Source organism: Piliocolobus tephrosceles, unplaced genomic scaffold (genome assembly GCF_002776525.5).
Source record: "Piliocolobus tephrosceles isolate RC106 unplaced genomic scaffold, ASM277652v3 unscaffolded_35486, whole genome shotgun sequence".
NCBI classification, from domain to species: Eukaryota; Metazoa; Chordata; class Mammalia; order Primates; family Cercopithecidae; genus Piliocolobus; species Piliocolobus tephrosceles.
In genome coordinates, this window is record NW_022319294.1 from 1 (window position 1) to 26689 (window position 26689).

The window sequence follows — 26689 nt, forward strand, 5'->3', positions numbered from 1 at the left end:
AGGATTCCTGATTAGCATGTGGTAGAGGCATTTACCAGTAAGGAGTTTTCTTTTTTAGTTATTTCCAGAAAATATTAACACATTAACTTCCTAAGCTTATTCAAAAACAAAGCATAATATCACATTTCTTTCCCATACTTGACTGTTATTGCAGAGCACCTTTGGTTTTATTGTCACTTTTATTGAAGATAGTTATTTTTATATCCTAAGACAAATTCAAAAGTCCATGTAATTCCGCACTTTAGCTGAAGTATAGTGACTAAAATGCTTATAAAATAGTGAAAATTAGTATGTGGACCTCTCTGTGACCTCTTGTTTTAATCTCAGATTGATTGTGGAATATAAGGATATTGCCAGCATTCACTGGGACTGGAAAATTGGTATGTAAAGAAAGAAATCCTTTTAGTCAGCATTCTTTCCTTTAACTAACAAATGAACATCTAGAGGATTATATTGTGCTCTATTTTAATATTTAGACACCTTTGTAAAATCCCAGAGTGATTTAATACATATCAGCTATAGTGGTTTACATTGAGCTTTCTCTGAAAATTGGTAGATAAACTTCCATAAAAGTTAATTCTTAATCTTTACCCGCAGGAATAGCCTTTGGTTACTAGGGATCCTGAACAAGACTGGAGATTGACCTTTGGTCAAACCAGCTTTCAAGGAGACCTGTATCTTGGGTCCTCAGATTTCTTGCGAAGGTTATCTGCTTGATATAATTTGTGAAGCATTAACCTGAATCGTCAGTGGTGTGAAATCTCCCTCACCTCCCATTGCTCCTGTCATCTGATATTCCTAGGCATCTGCATAAATAAAGGAAAAGAAAGTGGTGATGGGACAGTCAGAAAAGATTTGAACCAGGTTTAATGATGGGGTGGGGAAAAGTTAAATATTACATAGGTGTCATTGAAGATTGTCTACCATGCTTGATAATTTAATTTAGTTAAATAACTTAGATTGCGGGCTGGGCGTGGTGGCCCACACCTATAATCCCAGCACTTTGAGAGGCCAAGATGGGTGGATCACCTGAGGTCAGGAGTTCGAGACCAGACTGGCCAACATGGAGAACTCCGTCTCTACTAAAAATACAAAAAAAAAAAAAAATTATCCAGGCCTGGTGGCGAGCGCCTGTACTCTCAGCTACCCGGGAGGCTGAGGCAGGAGAATCACTTCAAACTGGGAGGCGGAGGTTGCAGTGCGCTGAGATTGCGCCACTGCACTCCAGCCTGGGCAACAGTGTGAGACTCTGTCTCGAAAAAAATAAAAATAACTTAGATTGCCAGAAAGTGTGTGTGTGTGTGTGTGTGTGCGCGCGCGCGCGCGCGCGTGCTGCGTATGGGATGAGATTAAAGAAGTGGTTGCAAAGCAGAGATAATTGCTAATGTAGGCAACATCCACATGGCAAGCACGGTCCTAAAGAGGATAATTATGTTGTGCTGCCTTGGAGCACTTAATTTAATGAGATGAGCAAAATACAGTGGACCTAATAACTGTCTTTGATGTCTTTAAAGATACTTTATTCTGAATCCAGTTATACGAATCATGTCCAACCAAACAAAAGCGAAGAAAAGATAATGATTTTTCTTGACACGAGATGTTGATTCTGCCTTTACTGGCCTTTTATTGCAGGCATCACTGTGTCCTGGCAGGGTGCATAGCAAGGGGTGGTAAGAGCAATGGACTCAGTCACCCTATAAGCAGGATTTTCTGACCTTGATCATCCAATACCTTGTTGGACTTTTGAGGTCCTTTATCTACATTACAACTTGCTGTTAATATTCTTTTTTCCAGAGAGCTCTGTGGTCTCATTTGCAAAGCCAACTGTTAACAAGAGGCTTTGTAGATAATATGCTAAAGGGTTAGGGAGTTTTATATGGCAGCCAAGCCTCAAACTCCTTTGTCTTATGATTTCTTGCCCTAATATTCAATATTCCATGTTTTTTTCCACAGCCCTGCTGTTTGTGGCATTTGCCCTGTGTATGTTTTGCCTTTATAGCTTCATGCCATTGGTGATTAAAGTCACTAGTGCCACTTCCGTCAACCTAGGCATCCTGACAGCGGACCTCTACAGCCTTTTCGTTGGACTCTTTCTGTTTGGCTATAAGGTAAACAAATAGAGCATGTTCAAATAAGAATACTTGCTTGGATCCAAAAAACGCAGCAGATTTCTTCAAGACTCTAGATCAAAAAATAAAACCTTCTCATCCTCTTGGCAAGAATTTCATTGGTCAGGCCTCCCTTTACTACTAGTGAATTAGAAAATGGGTTCACATAAGAATTGCCCTTCTAGGGTTATTCTAAAGAGTGAAATACGGCCGGACGCGGTGGCTCACACCTGTAATCCTGGCACTTTGGGAGGCCGCGGCGGGTGGATCACGAAGTCAAGAGATGGAGACCATCTTGGCTAACACGGTGAAACCCCGTCTCTACTAAAAATACAAAAAATTAGCCGGGCGTGGTGGCGGGCGCCTGTAGTCCCAGCTACTCCAGAGGCTGAGGCAGGAGAATGGCATGAACCCGGGAGGCGGAGCTTGCAGTGAGCTGAGATCTGGCCACTGCACTCCAGCCTGGGCGACAGAGTGAGACTCCGTCTCAAAAAAAAAAAAAAAAAAAAAAAAGTGAAATACATGGATTTCACCTTCGATGATATGGCCCAGGGCACTAGCTTATGGAATTGTTGACGCATGTTGCTAGGTGATAAACAAGCTGACCCAGAGCTGCTGTTGACCTTGAGGGACAGTGTAACTCAGCCTGAGCACTAGGAACTTTTTCATTCATTCTTTTTGCCTTGGTAGACAGACAAAAAGTCTGGAGTACCTGATGGAAAGGAAAGAGAGATGGCCAGCTTATCATGCATGCATAATTGGGACGGTTCTATCTTTGATAGTAATTTTGTATCTTTTTTTCTTTTTTTTGAGACGGAGTCTGGCTCTGTCGCCCAGGCTGGAGTGCAATGGCCGGATCTCAGCTCACTGCAAGCTCCGCCTCCCGGGTTTACGCCATTCTCCTGCCTCAGCCTCCCGAGTGGCTGGGACTACAGGCGCCCGCCACCTCGCCCGGCTAGTTTTTTGTATTTTTTAGTAGAGACGGGGTTTCACTGTGTTAGCCAGGATGGTCTCGATCTCCTGACCTCATGATCTGCTCATCTCGGCCTCCCAAAGTGCTGGGATTACAGGCTTGAGCCACCTTACCCGGCCATAATTTTATATCTTAAAGGTAATTCAGTCCAGTGGTTTTTCAGACTTTTTCTATCCACATCATCACAGCCTAATTTACAAGCGTAACCTGCTGCCATCAGCAGTGGGTCCTATTACATGCACTAATTCTCAAGGCAGGTGGGGTGGGAGGGAATATATCAGTATCTCCAGGGGAAGCAAGAGAGCAAATATGAAGTTTGAAAAAATAACATCCTCAGAGAGTCTGATATACCTTTCCTTCAGAACTGATTGAGCCATTCATTGTATTTTATTTTATTTATTTATTTATTTGAGATGGAGTCTCACTCTATTGTCCAGGCTGGAGTGCAATGGTGTGATCTTGGCTCACTGCAACCTCTGTCTCCCAGGTTCAAATGATTCTCCTGCCTCAGCCTCCTGAGTAGCTGGGATTACAGGCATCCTCCATCGTGCCCAGCTAATTTTTGTATTTTCCTAGAGATGGGGTTTCACATGTTGGCCAGGCTGGTCTTGAACTCCTGACCTCAGGTGATCTGCCCTCCTCAGCCTCCCTAAGTATTGGGATTATAGGCATGAGCCACTAATACCTGGTGGAGCTATTTATTTTAGACATGGAGGAACAAAGGCCTGGGGAGGTGATGTGCAGCTCAGTGACTTACCCTTAGTCAGCAGCTGGTTAGTGGTAAAACCACTACTAAGTCTTAGTTGTCAGTCTTCTATCAGTCCAGGCTTCTTGCCACTGCACTTTCCACCTTAATTTCATTGTTAAGATGAGAATCTCAAGCTTATGATTGCATCATGTTAAAGTCTCAAAATCAGAGAGAACCAAGTATATAGATTTTTTTTTCAACTTGACAGCTACTTGGAAAATTCCTAGGGCAGCAGGTTAGTAGTTCTCATCTTTTTTTTCTTAGATCCATGGCTTGCTGAGCATTCTTTTCAAAATCTTAAGCCCCTTTTAAATGCTTAAAAATTCAGAACCCCAGTCTTTATTTACCATATTATAAATGAAAATGGATAAATTAAAAAATAATTCATTAAGAAAATAATAAATTCATCATGTTAGCATTTTTATGAAAAAATGTATTTTTCAAAATAAAAAAATAGAAGAATGTCATTGATTTATATTTTAAAAATCTCTTTACTGTGTGGCTTACTAGAAAACACCTGGATTCTCACCTCTACTTCTTCCTTCTGCCTTGTGATATCACATGTCATATATCTTCTAGAACATTTCATTGTGCATTTGCAAGATGATGAAAGTGAAAAGGGCATATAGCATTTTAGTATTATGGTAATGATAGTTTTGAGGGCCAGGCGTGATGGCTTATGCCTATAATCCCAGCACTTTGGGAGGCTGAGGTGGGTGAATCACCTGAGGTCAAGAGTTCGAGACCAGCCATGGCCAACGTGGTGAACCCACCCCCCCCCCACTAAAAGTACAAAAATTAGCAGGGCGTGGTGGCACATGCCTGTAATCCCAGGTACTCAGGAGGCTGAGGCAGGAGAATCGCTTGAACCTGGGAGGCAGAGGTTGCAGTGAGCCGAGATTGCACCATTGCACTCCAGCCTGGGTAACAAGAGCAAAACTCTGTCTCAAAAAAAAAAAAAAAAAAAAAGTAATAATAGCTTTGACTGTATAGATTCCTCCCCAGCATTTTAGGTTTTAGGATTTTGGATTATACTTTGAGAACCCCTGCTTTAGAAATAATCTCTTTTCAGCCTGGACAACATGGCAAAACCCCATCTCTACAAAAAATAAAAATACAAAAATAATTAGCCAGACATGGTAGTGTGTACCTGTAGTCCCAGCTACTGGAGAAAGAGGCTGAAGTGGGAGGATCACTTGGGCCCAGGGAGGTTGAGGCTGCAGTGAGTCATCATCTGACACCACCACTGCACTCCAGCCTGGCTAACAGAGCGAGACCTGCCTTCTCTCAGCGTGCCTTCAGTAAAGGATTATTGACCTGCTTCCTGTTTTCCTCACAGTCATTTGAGCAGATAGTTAGGATGTTGGCCATTACCTGATCATTTTAGTTTCAGTAGAGGCTATCAACTATATTTCTTTGTCCTTGTAAAATTTTGTATCCAGACAAATCCTTATTTATGCTATTCCCAGAAGTCAACCATGAACTCACAACACTTAACTGAATTATTGATACATTAAGCTCAGTGGATTCTCAGAAATTTCTACTTAAGGAATGTAAACCTTTTTGCGTTGCAAGGTTACATGTCAAGGAACCAGCTGTTATCTTTGCAGACTTGCTGGTTAAGGTATTCCTGAACTAAGACTGAAGGAATGTTTATAGCTTATTGGTACCATCATTTTTAAAAAGCCAGGCTGGGCATGGTGGCTCACGCCTGTAATCCCAGCACTTTGGGAGGCTGAGGTGGGTGGATGATGAGGTCAGGAGATCGAGACCATCCTGGCTAACATGGTGAAACCCTGTCTCTACTAAAAATATAAAAAATTAGCCGGGCGTGGTGGCACATACCTGTAATCCCAGCTGCTCAGGAGGCTGAGGCAGGAGAATGGCGTGAACCCAGGAGGCAGAGCTTGCAGTGAGCCAAGATCATGCCACTGCACTCCAGCCTGGGCAACAGAGTAAGACTCTGTCTCAAAAAAAAAAAAAGCCAAAGTGTGCTGGGCACAGTGGGTCACATCTGTACTTGGGGAGGCCAAGGCGAGTGGAGCACGAGGTCAGGTGATTGAGACCATGCTGGCCAACATGGTGAAACCCCATCTCTACTAAAAATACAAAAATTAGCTGGGCGAGGTGGCACGCATCTGTAGTCCCAGCAGGAGAGTTGCTTGAACCCGGGAGGTGGAGGTTGCAGTGAGCCGAGATCATGCCATTGCACTCCAGCCTGGGCGACAGGGTGAGACTCCATCTTAAAAAAAAATTAAAAAAGTAAGATAAATAAATAAATAAAGTCAAAGTGAATCAGAGAAGTCATCATGATGGGCCCAGATTTTTTTTCTGAGAGCTAAATTGTCATGGACTACAATGTCAGCCTTGTTTTTCTGTGATGCTGTGGCTGCATTTCATCTGGCCATCACTAGGAGTGCTGGTGTTTCTATACAGCAGTTGCAGGCCAGTTGGTGGCTGGCTATAGTTTCAACTGCTTTTAACTTTAAAATGAAAAAATCCCTTTCTTATGTCATTTTTTGGCCACATAACTTTACTATTCTCAGAATCGGAGCATGCAGTTGATAAATTCCTTTCCACTTACTTTGGGTTCCTTTGTCCCTGAATGTCTAATAGTTCATTCTTAGATCAGATTTTTACTATTTTTGGTCAAATGTTTCAAGACTTATAGAGCAAAGAACGGGTCTTCTGAAATCTTCAGAATAAATTACAGAGGTAGAAAAAACTCAGAGCATAATGAAGACACCTAGCACTTTAGAAGCAGTTTTTTTCTTTTGTTTGTGACAGAGTCTCGCTCTGTCGCCCAGGCTGGAGTACAGTGGTGTGATCTCAGCTCACTGCAACCCCATTCTGGGTTCAAGCGATTCTTGTGCTTCAGCCTCTCGAGTAGCTAGGATTACAGTCACCTGCTAACAAACCCAGCTAATTTGTGTATTTTTAGTAGAGATGGGGTTTCACCATGTTGGCCAGGCTGGTCTCAAACTCCTGACCTCAGGTAATCCACTCGCCTTGGCCTCCCAGAGTGCTGGGACTATAGGGCATGAGCCACTGAGCCTGGCCAAGAAGTAGGTTTTAAAGGCAGATTGTAAGCTTAACATACTACAAGTTTTAAAAACTGTGTCTAACTTTGACTCTAATTTTTTGAAGCAGACAGTTGAAAAAGAGGCTCAGAATTTTTTACACTCATCCATGTCAGACCTTAAGCACTCTGCCTCTCCTGAAATTGATCTTGAGTGAATATTTGCTGAATAAAGTAACTGCAAGAAACTTCCTGCATAGATCCAGACACAAAGAATTTTACAAGACAAAAAAGTAAGCACCTCTAATTCAGGAGACTTACTCAATCTCTTTATTAGTCTCTCCATGCTAATAAAAGTGACTCAATTTAATCACCTGCCTTCTTAAGAGAGACATAATAGTTTTTCTTCTGAACATTTAAAAGCCACCAAACCAAATAGAACAGATTTTGAACAAGTTATATAGGTTTTTTCACAGGTAACAGTGAACACTTTATGGGATAGCATCATTACTTTTCAAAATACCAACTTCAGGCTGGGCGCAAGTGGCTCACACCTATAATCCCAACAATTTGGGAGACCGAGGTGGGTGGGTCACTTTAGTTCAAGAGTTTGAGACCAGCCTGGCCAACGTGGTGAAACCCCATATCTACCAAAAATACAAAACTTAGCCAGGCATGGTGGTGAGTGCTTGTAGTCCCAGCTACTCGGGAGGGTGAGGTAGAAGAATCGCTTGAACCCAGGAGACAGAGGTTGCAGGAGCCGAGATTGCACCATTGCACTCCAGCCTGGGAGACAGAGTGAGACTCTATTTAAAAAAGAAAAAAATACAGACTGATTTCTTTAATACTTCAACTTTTGTATGGATTTTCAGCTGAAATAAGAGGAAATATACAAAGTTCTTAATAGAATTTATTTAGACTTTTGGGGTATATCATTTTTCCATATATATACCCAATGAATTCGTGTTCTGTCCTCATTGCATTTTGCTCTGGGTGGTGGTTTTCAGTCTTAGGAAGGGGAAAGCTGGGGAAGGTCACCAAAAACTCCATCCATACTTGTAAAATGTCTGTCAGAATGGGCTTCTGCTCTATTTGGTCCTTCCGGGAACAGAGAGCCTATGAGATGCCTCTCACAGGGCTCTGTTCCCTGTGATTGTCCTCACTGGACCTTACACCAGTCACCTCTCTTTGGGCTTCGGATTCTTCTGGTATCTTAGACTCTTTCTAGCTCTAAAATTCTGAATCTGCTCAGTCCACCATAAATTTTACCGTGTAGTACTTGCCTACAGAGACAAGATAATGTATTACATTTTAGCAAACTGAATTTCATTGAATAGCACACATTGAGAGGCTGTAGAGCACATGCCACTTCTGTACTTCCACATTTCATCATAGTCTTATGTTCCTCTGTTTCATACCAATATTGTAGGCTGTGTCTAGGGTCTGAACGGGGCTCTCTGTGATATCCATGATGACCTTTTATTTTCTCCACTAAGTGGGATTATATGCAGAGTGGGGTGTAGCTGGATTATGACAGAGAAAAGCAAAGATCCATTTCTCCTAAAGATCCAAGGATCCAGGTGGCTTATGTGCTGGGTGCTGTTGGCAGAGTCCCATCATTCACCAGCATACAAAGGAAGGTTTTGTGCATTAGCATCTCTTTAGGCAACTTTCAGAAAAAAGATCATGAGGCCAGGCATGGTGGCTCATGCCTGTGATCCCCCACACTTTGGGAGCCTGAGGCGGGCGGATTGCTTGAGCTCAGGTATTCGAGACCAGCCTGGGCAACATGGAAAAACCCCGTCTCTACAGAAAACACACAAATTGGCCAGGTGTGGTGGTGAGTGCCTGTGGTCTCAGCTACTCTGGAGGTTGAGGCGGGAGGATCACTGGAGCCTGGGAGGCAGAGGTTGCAGTGAGCTGAGATCGCGCCACTGCACTCCATCCAGCCTGGGCCACAGAGTGAGACCCTGTCTTACAAAAAACAGAAAAGAAAAAGATTATGAGAAGGTAATCCTCAAAGCACAGTTGGCAAAAGCCAACAGCAGGGATGTGTATGTGAGGGGCACAATTCACTACCTGTTCTTCTCTTCTAGTTTTCAGGACTCTACATCCTGTCCTTCACCGTCATCATGGTGGGGTTTATCCTGTACTGCTCCACCCCGACTCGCACGGCCGAGCCGGCTGAAAGCAGCGTGCCTCCGGTCACCAGCATTGGGATTGACAACCTGGGGATGAAGCTGGAGGAGAACCTCCAGGAGACCCACTCTGCTGTCTTGTAGCTGGAGAAGATGGCGCACCCAGCCCCCACCAGGATAAAGCAGAGCCTGCTGTTTGCTGAGGGGACACTTGGGGAAAAATAGCAGACTCAGAGTGGACACTCTACAACCCTGGCTTGGATCCAGTGGTTAGGTTTTAGAAAGGAACACTAAACAAAGTTCAAAAGTAGAAATACCAAACTAGAGCAGAAACCAAGCTAAGAGTGTGTTTCTGTGTTTGAGGACCAATACCTGTTCGTGTCAGGGAGATGAGGTGCGGACCCCACACTGGGGTCTTAGAGGCACCAGTGGGAAAGCAGGACTAGGGAGAGATCCAGGAGTGAGCCAGCCTCAAGCCAGGGCGGGAAAGCAGGCTGTCCAGGCTGGGCTTGGTGGTCAGGAACAGGGGCAGCTCACGGTGACTCTGGAGTACGTTTCCTCTGTCAGAGGCTTCGAGTTTTGTTTGTTTTTTTTTTTGTTGGGGCAGTTATTGTCCACAGGTCTTTGGGTACAGATGAGGCCTTGGGGCTGACTGCATGTGGCAGAAAATGGGTGGGTCAGCCCTTGAAAACTCCTGAGCTATAAGTGTGAGTACTGTACCAGCATTAAACTGGAGTGCAGTAAACCTAGGAATCCTCCCACAATTGTTTTTTTATTTGTTTGTTGGAGACGCAGAGTCTAGAATGCAGTGACGCAATCTCAGCTCACTGTAACCTCTGCCTCCTGGGTTCAAGTGTGAGTAGCTGGGATTACAAGCATGTGGCCCCACGCCCAGCTAAGTTTTGTATTTTTTAGTAGACATGGGGTTTCACCATTTTGCCCAGGCTGGTCTTGACCTCCTGACCTCAAGTGATCCACCTGCCCCAACCTCCCAAAGTGCTGGGATTACAGGCATGAGCCACCACGCTCGGCCTGTTTTGTTTGTTTGTTTTTATAGAGAGGTGGGGTTTCGCCATGTTGCCCAGGCTAGTCTCAAATTCCTGAGCTAAAGTGATCTGCCCACCTCGGCCTCCCAAAGTGCTAGGATTACAGATGTGAGCCACTGTGCCTGGCCTATTTGTTTGTTTGTTTGTTTAAAACATTTCTCCATCACTCATTCCAGGTCCCAGAGCAAACTCTCTCTGCTCTCAGAGCCTGTGACACTGGATATGTGTTCCACAGTTTCAGTCCCAGGTCATACTCTCCAGCATTTTTCAGAGCTCCATATATATGTAGATGCCATCCTTTCTAAAAACTTCTCACGACCTCTTGGAATATCCCTATTGATCTCATTTTATTTAGCATTAGCTCAAGAAACTAAGTCTTAGTGCACATTATCACAACAAAGAAAAAGCTTTGTTTTTATAACTGGTAAAAACAAGAAAAGATTATCATCAAAATATAAATGAAAATATAAAATTAATAATTTCTCTCCAAAGAGTATGCCTGGGAGCCTCCAGTTGTTAAAAGAGGATACTATTACTACTTCTTATCAAAAATTTGTAATGCCCTGTGATTTTTATGATACTTCAATACAAAGTGTTAATATGTATCATCAGTATAATAACCAACAAAATGCCACTTTAAGAAAACTCTGTTATGTAAATTTTTTTGTAACAATGTAAGAAAGAAATGGGGAGTAAGTGTTCACATCATTCAAAGGCTTTGAATTCATGGAAATAAATCAACTGTGTGGTTTATTTGATTAACCGGTTCCCCTTGTGGACTTTTTTTTTCCAGTAAAACCTTCCTTTAAAACCCTTGTGGATTTTTCTTTTCTTCTTTTTTTTTTTTTTTTTTTGAGACAGTCTCACCGTGTCACCTAGGCTGGAGTGCAATGGTGCCATCTCAACTCACTGCAACCTCTGCCTCCTGGGTTCTGCGACTCTCCTACCTGGACTCTAGGCACACGCCTCCACGCCCAGCTAATTTTTGTATTTTTGGTAGAGATGAGGTATCACCGTGTTGGCCAGGCTGGTCTCGAACTGACCTCAAGTGATCCACCCACCTCAGCCTCCCAAAGTGCTGGGATTACAGGCATGAGCCACCACGCCCGGCCCCCTTGTGGATTTTGAATGACTTCATATTCAATATTTCTTCATATTCAATTTTTCAGGGTCATATCCTCTGTGGGGTGAGGCAAGCCTGTCTATTTGGGGACTATGCTGGGATTCAAGGGAATTCAGAGCAAGCTCATCGATCATTTGCAGGAATAAACGTTTTCCACTTCGGAATTACCACAATGAGTTTTTTACTTTTTTGAGTGAAGTAACGATTCATTTTCTGCAACCAATTAAAACTGCCTTTTCAATTGACATTTAGTTTTCACTCCCTAACATTAACAACTATGAGAGTGGGAAGGGTTATGTTAAAATGGTTGGCTCTTTTGGGAAGACTTTCAGTTTGATTAGCACACTGATGGTTTATTTTTAAATTTGTGCTATTTTGCTCATTGTTTCATTTTATTTACACCAGTGACAGCTGCAGTCAGAACTACAGTTGCTGATCCTCCAAGATTGCTGTTTGGTGAGCAGGGTCATTCACAAAGTCTTTGGTTACATATTTGGGTGTTTAGGATACATACACACGGTGATGGACTTTAGAAAAAGGAGGTAGGCCAGGTACAGTGGCTCAAGCCTGTAATCCCAGCGCTGTTACGGCAGGTCTTTGTACTTAGAGCTCCCAAGATGGTGGTGGGCTACTCCCAAGATAGGGCGGGCCACTCCCAAGATGGTGGCAAGCCTTTTGTTCTCTCACCTGGGGTTCTTGGCCTCACAAATTCCAAGGAATGGAACCTTGGGCCATGCACTGGGTGTTACAGCTCTATTAGAAGCTGTGCGTCTAGTGTTCAGCTCGATTAGGACCAATCTGGGCAGTTAACCCTGCAGGAACAGTGGCCAGCCGTTCGCCCCATCAGGAGCGGCAATGGGCACCTCGCTGGATCAGGAGCATGGCGGACACCCTGCCGGATGCGGACAGGTGGAAGTCAATGGTGGGTCTGCAATGGCCGCAAACAGCAGTGGTGGACGGCTCAGCTTGAGCCGTAACAAACACGGACCAGAAGAGTGTGCAGTTGCAAGATTGAAGAGTGAAAACAGAGCTCCCATACAATGGAAGGGGACCCAAAGCGAGTTGCCTGATCCGGCTCAAATACCTGGGTTTATATCCCGATCATTGTCTCCTCCCCTTGCTCTTAGGCGATATATGATTTGACTATTTCTTTATCTCCTGCTTTTAGCCTAATTTGTATTTTAGTGAGCCCTCTTTACTACCTGATTGGTCGGGTGTGAGCTGAGTTACTAGCCCCGTGTTTAAAGGTGGGTGAGGTCACCTTCCCCAGCTAGACTTAGGAATTCCTAGCCTAGGAAATCCAGCTAGTCCTGTCTCTTAGCACTTTGGGAAGCTGAGGCAGGCAGATTACTTGAGGTCATGAGTTGGAGACCAGCTGGGTTAATTAACATGGTGAAACCCTGTCTCTAAAAAACACAAAAATTAGCTGGGTGTGTTGGCATGCACCTGTAGTCCCATCTACTCGGGAGGCTGAGGCTGGAGGATCACTTGAGCCTGGGAGGTTGAGGCCCCAGTGAGCCAAGATCACACCACTGCACTCCAGCCTGGGCAATAGACCCTGTATCAGAAAAAAAAAAAGAAAAGAAAAAGGAGGTAGCATTTTTTGAACCCTAGGAAACAATCCAAATCTCAATTTATCTCTATTAACTTTTTTTTTTTTGAGATGGAGTCTCACTATGTTGCCCAGCCTGGGATGCACTGTCCCGATCTCGGCTCACTGCAACCTCCGCCTCCTGGGTTCAAGCAATGCTCCTGCCTCGGCCTCCCAAGTAGCTGAGACTACAGGCATGCGCCACCACGTCCTGCTAAGTTTTGTATTTTTAATAGAGACAGGGTTTCACAATATTGGTCAGGCTGGTCTCGAACTCCTGACCTCGTGATCTGCCCGCCTTGGCCTCCCAAAGTGCTGGGATTACAAGTGTGAGTCACCATGCCTGGCCATCTCTGTTAACTTTTAGAGATATACTTTGTTTACATATTCAAAAACATAAAATTAAACATTTTTAGAGAATGATCTTCGATGTATGTATTATATCAGAAAATACACCACCATAAAGGTTAATATTATAACATAATTGAGTTACCTCACTTGAATCTGAGTGTTCAGATTCAAAACCTGAAGTCACCCCTTACGACCAATATGATTTGTGTCCCTCCTCACTAAACAGATATTGAATGTTTATCATGTCTAAGTAGTTTTTTATGTATGTGTACCAGTTTATTATAAAGGATACAGATGAAGAGATGTGTAGGGTAAGGCATGGGAGAAGGGGCGAGGGGCTTCCATCCTCTCCCTGGGCACACCACTTTCCAGAAACCTTCACGGCTTCAGCTATCCAGAAGCTCCCCGAATTTAGTTCTCTTGGATTATGTTTTGCTGAGGAGAGTCTGGCTCTGTCACCCAGGCTGGAGTGCAGTGGCTCGATCTCAGCTCACTGCAACCTCCACCTCCCGGGTTCAAGGAATTCTCGTGCCTCAGCCTCAGGCACGAGCCACCATGCCCAGCTTCTTTTTGTTGTTGTTGTTATTTTTGGTAGATACGGGGTTTCACCATGTTGGCCAGGCTGGTCTCAAACTCCTGCGCTCCAGTGAGCTGTCCGTCTTGGCCTCAGAAAGTGCTGGGGTTATAGATGTGAGCCACTGCACCTGACCCTCTTGTGTTTTTATGGAAGTTTCCTTATTCAGCATTCCTTCCCCCAGGGTATAGGACTCTCTGGGGAGGGTCTGAAGACCCACAATCAGAAAAGTGGGCAAGGTTCGAGTCCTGCCTTGGGGTAGGTGAATGGAGGGCAGAAGAAACATTCTGTTTCCTGAGGCCTTACCCAACATAACAAAAGACTGTAATGGGGCTATGGGAGTTAGGAACCAGGAACTGGATGCAAACTAATATATATCATGACACCATAGGCCACCTCTGGTTTTCAACCATGGATCCCTTACAGCAAAATAAATATACACAATCTTTAATCATTACTTTAGTCCATCATATTGTGTGACTGTCTCCCAGGCAGAGGTCACTCAAGTTTGCAAGCTTCCTTTTAATCTTGTCAGACTCCAAAAGCAGGAGCAGTCTTGACAGGCACACTGCTTCGCCCTTTCAGGCACCTGCGATCATCGAGCTAAGAGACAGCTCTGAGCCTCTTTAGAGTCATCATTAATATGATATTGGATTTTCCTCAATTTATAACCCACTTTTAAATTTATTTATTCTTGGCTATTCCTCCTGTTTTCCATTTGTCATTTAATTTTACCCCAATTTTTCCACTTTTGGAGGGGACATTAGGTTTGGCCACTGTGCTGATTCATGTCGCTGGTAGCAGTACCTGTCTAGCAAGTGCCTCCCCCTCAGTCCATGCCTATTCATAGAAGGAAGGGTCACATCGATTCTGAACTAGTGAGCCTTTTTTTTTTTTTTTTGAGACAGAGTCTCACTCGCTCTGTCACCCAGGCTGGAGTGCAATGGTATGATCTCAGCTCACTGCAACCTATACCTCCTAGGTTCAAGTGATTCTCCTGCCTCAGCCTCACGAGTAGCTGGGACTACAGGCACACACCACCATGCCCGGTTAATTTTTGTATGTTTTTAGTAGACACGGGGTTTTATCATGTTGGCCAGGCTGGTCTCGAACTCTTGACCTCAGGTGATCAACCCACCTCAGCCTCCCAAAGTACTGGGATTACAGGCCTGAGCCACCGTGCCCAGCCTATATTTATTCTTAATCCCACTTTTTCCAGATGGGGTGAAGGCACAACCAACCCCTCATCAGGCCCGTAGGAATTCTGACAAAGTTTAAAAACATAGTGACAGTTTCCTGCTTAGAAATCATTCCTGCTTCCAGCTCTTGTAGTTACAGCCCTGGCCCTAGGACCACTGCATTAGGTAGTAGAGAGAAAAAAAAATTTTTGAGGTGATTTTGAAACCACCTTTGCAAAATTATAACTGAGACAATGAAAGAGCTCTAACCTAACCAACTCTATCTTGCTTCTAACCTCCAAGCTGTCCTTGTTTATTCCTGGGCATAGGCTGAACTAACTTTGGGAAGAACTGTTTATAGGTTATAGTTTTAAAACAAAGATGAGGCCAGGCATGGTGGCTCACACCTGTAATTCCAGCACTTTGGGAGGTGGAGGCGGGCGGAACAACTAAGGTCGGGATTTCAAGACAAGCATGGCCAACATGGTGAAATCCTATCTCTACTAAAATATAAAAATTAGCAGGGCATGGTGGTGGGTCCCTGTAATCCCAGCTACTCAGGAGGCTGAGGCAGGAGAATCGCTTGAACCCAGGAGGCGGAGATTGCAGTGAGCCAAGATCATGCCGTTGCATCCAACCTGGGTGACAGAATGAGACTTTGTCTCAAAAAATAAAAATAAATACATAAATGAAAAATGGTAACAGCCCTTTCCCCAAAAGAAGCCTCCTTGCCTGGAGATTGAACTACTAACATCAGCCACAAGATTAGAAATTATGGTTTAGGAGTCATGCAGCTGGAGGCTACAACATTCTGACCCTTTCTAAGCTGCTCCTATGATCAGTGCTTGAGATATTTTGCAGACCTTGTACTTGATGGATCAGCTGGCACCACCTAGATTGACTAACTGGTTCATCTGATCTGTGGCCCTCACCCAGGAACAGATTCAGTGCAAGAGGACAGCTTCCATTCCCTATGATGTCATCTCTTACCTAACCAACTAGCACTCCTGGCTCACTGACTTCTCCCCACCTACCAAGTTGTCCTTAAAAACTCTGCTCTCCAGAAAGAAACTTAGTGGAAAAAAAAAAAAGTCAAGCCCCTTTCCTCCTTTCTCCGTCAATGTGATATGTGTTTGACTTCGCTTCTCACTGTGTCTTCTCACAAGACTTTCAGATTAAGCGAGTCCTGGCCAAGAAACAAAAGCAAAATTGTCCCATTTCCCAGTGGATTCACAAGAAAACTGGTAAAAAGGTCACAATCACATTACCATATCAAGCTGAGAATGTCACCACTATCTGGAGAGATACACATGTTTTATTGGGAATATATTTTTTATGTCTGAATCTGTTATGAATGCATCCGTTGGCTGGCTTCAGTAATAAATATGTGAAACATTTTATTTCAAAAAAACAACAAAAAAAACCCTCTGCTCCCCAAATGCTTAGGGAGACTGATTTGAGTCATAATAAAACTCTGCTCTCCCACACAGCTGGGACTGCGTGAATTGCTCTTTCTCTATTGCAATTTCCCTGTCTTGATAAATCACCTCTGTCTAGGCAACTGGCAAGGTGAACCCACTGGGCAGTTATAATTTGGGGAAGAAAGAAAAAGTTATAATCATTATACCAGTGGATCCCTCCCTTGGCAAGAATTGTATAGTCATTACCGACATCCTCCCCAGCCCCCCTTCCCCAGATCAACCAGAAGGAGACAAAAAATCTAACGGGGGAGATTCTAGTTCCATTCATTTTGAGTGTGAGCACACACTCATGAAGGTGTGTAAGCCAGCCGTTCATAATTTTAGGCAACCAATGTTTCAATTGTCCATTCTTTCTCTATTACTCTAAGAAGGATATTTCTCCGCCTATTGTTGGACGTTATGAGTTGTGTGCAAGTAGTTTCAACTTTCCCAATAATGTAAATAATCAAGGAATTTGAAAACCTTGACCTCTGACTGTAGTTATCATTTAGTCCAGTTCCCTTTTTAAAGATAAAAAGGGAAGGCATAGGAAAGTGATGTGATTTGCCTAAGTTTTGTGCCAAATAAAAATGGACTCCTAGTTCATTACTGGATTCCTAGTTCATTGCTAATTGTCAGACTTAGCAGAATGTCAGAAACACTGGAGATGCTTTTAAAAACAGAGATTATCAAGTCCTATCCCAGAACTACTGAGTCAGTCTCCAGGGGTGGAGGCCAGGGATCTCTGAGCACACATTTCCTAAAATATTTTGCTTAAGAATAAACCTGGGCTTGGTGTGGTGGCTCACACCTTTAAACCCAGCACTTTGGGAGGCCAAGGCGGGAAGATCACTTGAGGCCAAGAACCCAGAAGTTTAAGGTCAGCCTGGGTAACACAGTGATACCTTGTCTCTACAAAAAAGAAGAAAAAAAGAAATTAATCAAGCATGGTGGCACCCATCTGTAGTCCCAGCTCCACTCAGGAGATTGAGATAGGGGATTGACTTGAGCCCAGATATTTGAGGTTGCAGTGAGCTATGATTGCCACCACTGCACTCCAGCCTAGGTGACAGCAAGACCCTGTCTCAATAATAATAATAATAATAATAATAATAATAATAATAATAATAAATAAATAAATCTGTATCTTTATAGGGATAATGGTGTAGTAGAGAATCTCAGGTGACAAAAATCCCATCTGTCCCTCAAGGTTGATCTCAAATGTAGTCTCTTAGGAACGCTTTCTCAATCTGGGTCCTACCCACCTTTAAGCTTCCATAGTCTTTGCTCGTATCTTCCTTTTAGCACTTAGCACACAGTGCTTGCGGTTTACATACCTGCCCTTCCTCACCCCAGCTGGAACTCCTGCAGGTCAATAGTGGCCATTTTTCCTTTTTTTTTCTGAGATGGGAGTCTCACTCTGCACCAGGCTAGAGTGCAGTGGCATGATCTTGGCTCACTGCAACCTCTGCCTCCCAGGTTCAAGCAATTCTCCTGCCTCAGCCTCCCGAGTAGCTGGGATTACAGGCACCCACCACCACGCCTGGCTAATTTTTGTATTTTTTTAGTAGAGACGGGGTTTCATCATGTTGGCCAGGCTGGTCTTGAACTCCTGACCTCAGTTGATCCTCCCACCTCGGCCTCCTTAAGTGCTGGGATTACAGGCGTGAGCCACCGCACCCAGCCCCTTTCATCTTTCTAGCCCATTGGTCAGCTTACCTCTTGGGTTAAATAAACTTTACCTTTGGTCCCAGTACAGAACACTGAATGGGACATTGACCTAAAGTAAAGCCTTCTATGCAGACACATGTGGTTAGCAAGTTGTCCTACCCTGTTCTCTTTCCTCCTGTGCCTTTTAGTCCTAGTCGTTCCCCTTGCCTGCTCCTCACCTGGAGAGGGGCAGAGGAGTTCCAATCTAGGCATCCCAAGTTAAAAAACAATGTTCCAGAGAAGCAATGGTATGAATGACAGCTGCTAAATCATAATACTGTGCAAGGCTATGCGTCCTGGTTTAAAGAAATTTGTGAGAACTGGGAGTTTAACCAGCCCATATAACACTGAAAAATTTATTTTCAAACATCTGGTTTACATGAGATCTTAAATTTTAAAAAAATATATTTTAATTAATCCAATATACTTAAAATATTATTTCAGTATGTGTCACTAGCCACATTTCATGTATCCAATAGCCACATGTGGCTGGTGACTACCCTGTTGTACAATGAAGTCTTAATTTCTTCAAATTAGACTGTTAGAATAGGTGGACAGGCAAACATGAACACCAAAGGAGAGGGCTCTCACTAAGGAACATTAGGCAACCATCCGGCAATGGTCAGGCGGTTTTTAAACTCTGTAAAATAATAATCGGTCACAGCCGGCACCAGGGAAAGGCAGTCTCCCAACAGATAGAAAACACCTGAAGCTGGTTATCAGCCACTTCCCAACAGGCTCTTAGGAGCTGAGTGCGCGCGCTCACCCATGCACACTAAGATGCAAAATGGCGGAGTTTAACTGGTATATGTGAAAGTGACACCAGCAAAATCCTCTCCTTACAGTGTTACCCCAGTCCAGTTACACAATATACTTCATCTATACAACACTATAGAAAATGTAGCAACTCTGTTATACTATTCATCAGTAGGGTTTGGGCTTTTTGTTTTTTTGTTTTGAGACGGAGTCTTGCTCTGTCACCCAGGCTGGAGTGCAGTGGCACCATCTCAGCTCACTGCAAGCTCCGCCTCCCGGGTTCACGCCACTCTCCTGCCTCAGCCTCCGAGTAGCTGGGACTACAGGCGCCGCCACCACGCCCAGCTAATTTTTTGTATTTTTAGTAGAGACGGGGTTTCACTATGTTAGCCAGGATGGTCTGGATCTCCTGACCTCGTGATCAGCCCGCCTCGGCCTCCCAAAGTACTGGGATTACAGGCTTGAGCCACTGCGCCCTGCGGGTTTAGGCTTTTTTAAAATGCTTTTTTTTCTAATTTAATGAGGCGGGGAGATGGGTGGAGGAGCGGAGGCTATGTTGCAACTATGTTGCCCACGCTGGTCTCCAACTGTTGGGCTCAAACAATCCTCCCACCTCAGCCTCCCAAAGTGCTCTGATTACAGGTGCGAGCCACCAGCAGTGCTTTTTTGTTTGTTTGTTTTCTTTTTTGAGACAGAGTTTTGCTCTTGTTGCCCAGGCTGGAGTGCAATGGCACAATCTCGGCTCACTGCAACCTCCGCCTCCCAGGTTCAAGCGATTCTCCGCCTCAGCCTCCCAAGTAGCTGGGATTACAGGCATGTGCCACCATGCCTGGCTAATTTTGTAATTTTAGTAGAGAGGGGTTTCTCCATATTGGTCAGGCTGGTCTTGAACTCCTGACCACAGGTGATCCGCCTGTCTCAGCCTCCCAAAGTGCTGGAATTACAAACCAAGTCCGGCTTGGGTTTTTTTTTTTTTTTTTTTTTTGTTTTTTTTTTTTTATGGCATGAATGTCTACAAAAAATATTTTAAAATCAATAAATACTGTTCTAATAGGCTAAAAAAGCATTTAGAGGAGGTTTTCTTTTTTCTTCTTTTTTTTGAGACAGAGTCTCACTCTGTCGCCCAGGCTGGACTGCAGTGGTGCGATCTCAGTTGTTCAAATGGCCTTTTAAAATTGGTACGAATTATTTCATTTTCTTCTCCAAACGTGTTTGCATTTTAAATTAAGATTGCTGGAAGAAGCTGGGTGCAGTGGCTCACGCCTGTAATCCCAGCACTCTGGGAGGCCGAGGCAGGTGGATCATGAGGTCAGGAGTTCAAGACCAGCCTGACCAATATAGTGAAACCCTGTCTCTACTAAAAATACAAAAATTAGCTGAAGACAAAGTTGTCTTTAGCCTCTTAAGGAATTGGTACGTATTTATGGGTGGACCTTCCAGCAGGTGGCGCTTTAACTATCTCGTAACAACCTAAAGACCGTTTGCATAAACAATAGTGTTGTCATTTTATAGTGCTTCTATAATGTCCCGTAAATCAAAGTGCTGTGTTTTGTTTTAAAAAGGGTATTATAAAGACTGTCCTCATCAGGGGCTGCCTTTGGTTAACAGATGAATAATTGTTGGAAGCTAAACAATGGGTACACACGGACACACAGACTGGAATAATAGATATTGGAGACTCCAAAAAGTGTCAGGGTGGGAGGGAGGTGAGGGTTGAAAAATTACCTGTTGGGTACAGTGTTCATTATTTGGGTGATAGGTACACTAAAAGCCCAGACTTTACCGCTACCCAACATACACATGTAAGAAACCTGCACTTGTACACACATATATACGTAATAAATATATATAATATATATAAAATGTATATTATTTTTTCTTTTTTCTTTTTTCTTTTTTCCTTTTCTTTTAAGCCTCTGTGGCACTGGTATGTCAGGCCAGGTTTCCATTACCAACCAGAACAGTCAGTTTCCAGTAACCCTTTTCTGATGAATGTGTAAGTTAAACATTAAATAACTGAAGAAACTGATGCCTGAGTGTGAGCGCTGGAATGTGAAAACAAACCCATTAAGATCTGGCCTGAGTTTTCTCCAGCCCTAAAGTCTGATCAAATAATGAAAACATTCTTACACATACGACTCGTGCCAGACCTCATTCAAGATGAAGAAATTTTCCAAGACTCTAGAGAAAGCTTTCCAGACCCTAGACCCTAAAGATTAGATATAGATCGAATGAAACACTGCCGCTTGTAGGTGCACTCCCACATATAGGCGTATAACTTAGAATATGTATAAGCACTGAAAAAAAGACCTTGTAAATTTGAGTTGGTCCGATGAGTTACTCCGACCTCCTCCCTGAAACTGGTTGCAGAAATAAACTCCCTTCTTTCTCACTCTGTCTGCATCTCATTATTGAACTATGAGAACAAGCAGCTGGACCCCTCATTCTGTCTGGGTACACTGGCAGAGGAACAGACATATAGATCAATTGGACGTAGGAAGAAACTCACACAAATATGCTGAAACTGATTTTTGACAAAAGTGCAAAAGCAGTTCAATGGAGGAAAGATAGTCTTTTCAACAAGTGGTGCTGGAGCAATTGGACATCTACCGGGAAAAAAATAAACATTGACTACATTGGTTAGAAAAAAACTGTTGAGGCCGGGCATGGTGGCTCAAGCCTGTAATCCCAGCACTTTGGGAGTCCGAGACGGGCGGATCACGAGGTCAGGAGATCGAGACCATCCTGGCTAACACGGTGAAACCCCGTCTCTACTAAAAAATACAAAAAACTAGCCGGGCGAGGTGGCGGGCGCCTGTAGTCCCAGCTACTCGGGAGGCTGAGGCAGGAGAATGGCGTGAACCCGGGAGGCGGAGCTTGCAGTGAGCCGAGATCAGGTCACTGCACTCCAGCCTGGGAGACAGGGAGACTTCACCTCAAAAAAAAAAAAAAAAAAAAAAAAAAGAAAAAGAAAAGAAAAAAAAAAAGAAGAAAAAAACTGTTGAAGAACTGGGGTCTCAGCTGGGCGTGGTAGCTCACACCTGTAATCCCAGCACTTTGGGAGGCTGAGGCAGGTGGATCACCTGAAGTCAGGAGTTCGAGACCAGCCTGGCCAACATGGTGAAACCACGTCTCTACTAAAAATACAAAAATTAGCTGGGCGTGGTGGCTCATGCCTGTAATCCTAGTTACTTGGGAGGCTGAGGCAGGAGAATTGCTTGAACCCGGGAGACGGAGGTTGCAGTGAACCAACACAGTGCTACTACACTCCAGCCTCAGTGACAGAGTGAGATTGTCTCAAAAAAACAACAAACAAACAAAAAAACAACAAAAAAGAATTGGAGTCTCAGAAAAGTTGAAACATCTGTCTCAGGTCACACAGAATTTGGTGGCTAAGGTAAAAACAGAAACCAGGATTTTAACCTTTCCGTTTAGTCAGCAGCCGAAGTCTCTGCTCTGTAAATTCTGAAGGGGTCATGGTTCCTGTGGAACTGCTGAGACAGCAAATGCAAATGCATCTCTAATGAGAGCTGCTAGGATGATTTTCTTGGAAAAACTAACTTGGTAGTACAGTTTTCTCTGCAACACTGGGGGCTGCCGTTTTAAGAAGCTGTCTATAGTTTGTTTCTGTGAGGTCTTATGTATGCCTAGTCATGATTCTCTTTTCTGTCATAATAATGGTGATGTGCCATTTCATCTACATTTAATCACTTAGTATCTGGACATATCCTCAGCCTTCAAGATATATCAATAAATCAGAGAAATTTAGCAGATAGCCACTTAGCTGATTAAAAGGCAAGAGATTTATGAGGAAATTAGGTAATGCTGACCAAGCATTTGTCTAGCAGTCTGATAAACGGTGTTTTGAGAAGTCTGGCAATATATAAATGGTGTATTAGGGGAAGTGAAGCCTCTTCAGAACAACAAAATTGTACCCACCCTTCATACATAAACCTGTAGGATTTAATGTTTCAAGCTTTCTTCTCCCAGTGCTCAAACTTTTACAATGTACCTCATTCCTTGGTTTAAATATTATCCTCTTCTAGCAATCTTTTCTTTTTTCTTTTTTTTTTTTCAGACGGAGTTTTGCTCTTGTTGCCCAGGCTGGAGTGCAATGGTGCGATCTCGGCTCATCGCAACCTCCGCCTCCCAGGTTCAAGCGATTCTCCTGCCTCAGCCTCCTGAGTAGCTGGGATTACAGGCATGCATCACCGTGCCCAGCTAATTTTGTATTTTTAGTAGAGATGGGGTTTCTCCATGTTGGTTAGGCTGGTCTCGAACTTCCGACCTCAGGTGATCCACCTGCCTCAGCCTCCCAAAGGGCTGGGATTACAGGCGTGAGCCACTGCACCCAGCTTCTTCCAGCAATCTTAATTTAAAATGCGAACACTTTTGGAGAAGGAAATGAAATAATTCGTACCAACTTTAAAAGTCCATTTGAACAATTATTAGCTCCAACTGACCATAAACAAGCATTCAGATGGTTCCATATATGCCTCACTCAATCAGCTATTACATTCACTGCCTGCCCATTGGGGAGGCCACAGTCTATACACAGTATGTGATGTAGAGAACTTGTAGTGCTAGTAGCTGGGGTTTCCATGCTGTCTTTGTCCATTTATGCTGCTATAACAGAACACCCAGAGAGCTCATTCCTTCTTCCACCATGTGAGGACAGTGTGTCTACAAGCCAGGAAGAGTGCCTTCACCAGACATGGATTCTGTTGGCAGCTTGATCTTGGAGTTCCCAGCCTCCAGAACTGTGAGAAATAAATTTCTGTTGTTCATGAGCCAGCCAATCTGTGGTATTTTTGTTACAGCGGTGTGAATGGACCAAGACATGCCTATTCTACTTTGCAGTGTATCAAAATCTTAATGGAATGGGAAAGGTCAGAAACAAACACTTTTTAAACATTCAACATAGAACCAAACATAAAGCCTTAAAAATAACAGGAACTCGGTAATACTGCATTTGTATTTGTTGATTAACTATGCTTTTACCTATGTTCTATCAGATCCTAAACTTGTGAACTTTTTGTTTGGGTAAGTAGTAATAATCCTACAATGTAACAAAGCAAAAAGTGATTTAATATTCAAGACATTGACCAAATATGGTATCTCTAAATTGCATATTAATCTTTTCCAGGAAGTTTCATTCTTGGCATAAGGCCAATGGGACAGAAAAAAGAATTTTAGAAGATGCTTGATGAGGAAATGCTACTCGTATTTAGGAAAAGGAAAGCTTAATTCAGTAAGTTATATTTTCTATGGTTGGAAGATATGCTATTGACAAATGACAAACAAAGTAAATAGAAGGGGAATGAGAGGAATATATGATCATTCCGGTGTTAACAAACATGAATGTTGGTGAAAATTACTACATTTGTGAGCTAGAATCTGCATATCTGAGTAGATGATTCACACTCTTATAGACTCTCCAGACGAATGCTTAGGATTGAAGAAACGGGTTTCATCATTAAAAAGCTGGATGATCTAGGGTTATTCTTTGTCACTTCCTTTTCATAACTCTCATTGATCTAGCAGTACTATGTGTCTGGCCATGGACTTTTTTTTTTTTTTTTAAAAGATGGAGTCTTGCTCTGTTGCCCAGGCTGGAGTGTAGTGGTGTGATCTTGGCTCACTGCAAGCTCTGCCTCCTGGGATCACCCACCATTCTCCTTCCTTAGCTTCCCAAGTAGCTGGGACTACAGGCATGTGCCACCATGTTCAGATAATTTTTGTATTTTTAGTAGAGACGGGGTTTCACCATGTTAGCCAGGATGGTCTCGATCTCCTGACCTCATGATTCGCCCACCTTGGCCTCCCAAAGTGCTGTGGACTGTTTTTTAAAAACATACACTGTCTTATTTAAACTTTACATCTTAAGGAGGCATAAACTATTTATATCTCTATTTAACCAATGAGGAAATGAAGGCTTGTACCAGGCAGGATAGAATTAGGTTATGCTACTATAACAAACAACACCAAATATCTTATTGTCTTAAAACAAGATTTAAGTTTTGGCTGGCTGGGCATGGTGGCTCACACCTGTAATCCCAGCACTTTGGGAGGCCAAGGTAGGAGGATTGCTTGTGCCCAGGAGTATAAGACCAGCCTGGGCAACATAGTGAGATCCCATCTCTACAAAAAAAAATTAAAAATTAGCCTGGCATGGCGGCACACATCTGTAGTTCCAGCTACTTGAGAAGTTGACGGGGGAGGATTGTTTGAGCCTAGAAGGTTGTGGCTAGAGTGAGCCCTAATCACACCACTGCACTCTAGCCTGGGCAACAGACCAAGACCCTGTCAAAAAAAATTATTTTTTGGCCATACTACAGTTCCACTGTGGGCTTCAGGTTTTGGTCACTTCCCTGACACAGGCCTGCTACCCAGGAAAGTATTAGAAATGCCAGCCAGATAAGTGATCTGTTGAGCCCAGGGATTTGAGACCAGCCTGGGCAACACAGTGAGACCCTGTCTCTACAAAAAAATACAAAATTAGCTAGGTGTGGTGGTGCTCACCTGTAGTTCCAACTACTCAGGAGGCTGAGGTGGAAGAATCCCTTAAGCCTGGGAGGTCGAGGCTGCAGTGAGCTGTGATCATGCCACTGCACTCCAGCCTGGTGACAGAGCAAGAACTTGCCTCCCACTCCTGCCGCCGACAAAAAGAGAGAATGAATAAAAACCTGCTGAAGTTTAGCTACACATGTTGCAGTACCTAAAACTTAGCATTTTTTTCTCTGTTGCCTAGGTTGGAGTGTAGTGATGTGATTACAGTTCACTGCAGCCTTGACCTCCTGGGCTCAAGTGATCCTCCCACCTCAGCCTCCTGAGAAGCTAGGGTCACAGATGTGCATCACCACACCCAACTAAATTACTAAATTAATTTTTTTTTTTTTTTGAGACGAAGTTTCACTCCTGTTGCCCAGGCTGGAGTACAATGGCGTGATCTCAGCCCACCGCCACCTCCACCTCCCGGGTTCAAGCAATTCTCCTGCCCCAGTCTCCCAAGTAGCTGGGATTACAGGCATCCGCCACTACACCTGGCAAATTTTGTATTTTTAGTAGAGACAGGGTTTCTCCATGTTGGCCAGGTTGGTCTCAAACTCCCGACCTCAGGTGATCCACCTGCCTCGGCCTCCCAAAGTGCTGAGATTACAGGTGTGAGCCACCACACCAGCCAAATTTTTTTTTTTTTTTTAAATAGAGATAGCAGTATCACTGTGTTGCCCAGGCAGGTCTTGGACTCCTGGGCTCAAGCGATCCTCCTGCCTCAGCCTCCCAAATTGCCGGGACAATAGGCATGAATCATCATGCCTGGTTATACTTAGCATTTTAATTTATGTGCAATCATCCCTTAAAGCGTCAACTAGACTTAGGCACTTAAAAGGACTGATTTAAGTGTCTACTGCCCAGAATGATTGACTTTTTTTCCTGCCCAGGAGATGCATCTTTTTGTTGTTGTTGTTCCAGAGACAGAGTCTTCTCTGTCACCCAGGCTGGAGTGCAGTGGTGCGATCTCAATTCACTGCAACCTCTGCCTCCCGGGTTCAGGCAATTCTCCTGCCTCAGCCTCCCGAGTAGCTGGGATTACAGGCACCTGCCACCAAACCCGGATAACTGTTGTATTTTTAGTGGAGATGGGGTTTCACCCTGTTGGCCAGGCTGGTCTTGAACTCCTGACCTCAAGTGATCCACCCACTTTGGCCTCCCAAAGTGCTGGGATTACAGGCGTGAGCTACCGTGCCTGGCCAGGAGTTTGCATCTTTAGGGGTCAAATAATTTTAAAATGTTCAATCCTCAAAACACAGAATATTCCCTCTTCTTTCACCACAGCAAGACCATCAACCCTCCTAAGGGATACAACTTTTTTTTTTTTTTTTGAGATAGAGTTTCGCTCTTCACTCAGGCTGG

General features: G+C 43.7%; 1 protein-coding gene across 1 annotated transcript; it reads left to right on the top strand.

Annotated features, from left to right (window-relative positions):
• Positions 1–327: 327 nt before the first annotated feature.
• LOC113222835 (solute carrier family 35 member F2-like) lies at positions 328–9354 on the top strand (the record flags this gene model as incomplete). Its single annotated transcript, XM_026452429.1, has 3 exons — positions 328–380; positions 1954–2108; positions 8945–9354. Coding segments are annotated over 3 exons (394 nt in total), but the record flags the coding sequence as incomplete, so codon positions are not given.
• Between the last annotated feature and the right edge of the window lie 17335 nt (positions 9355–26689).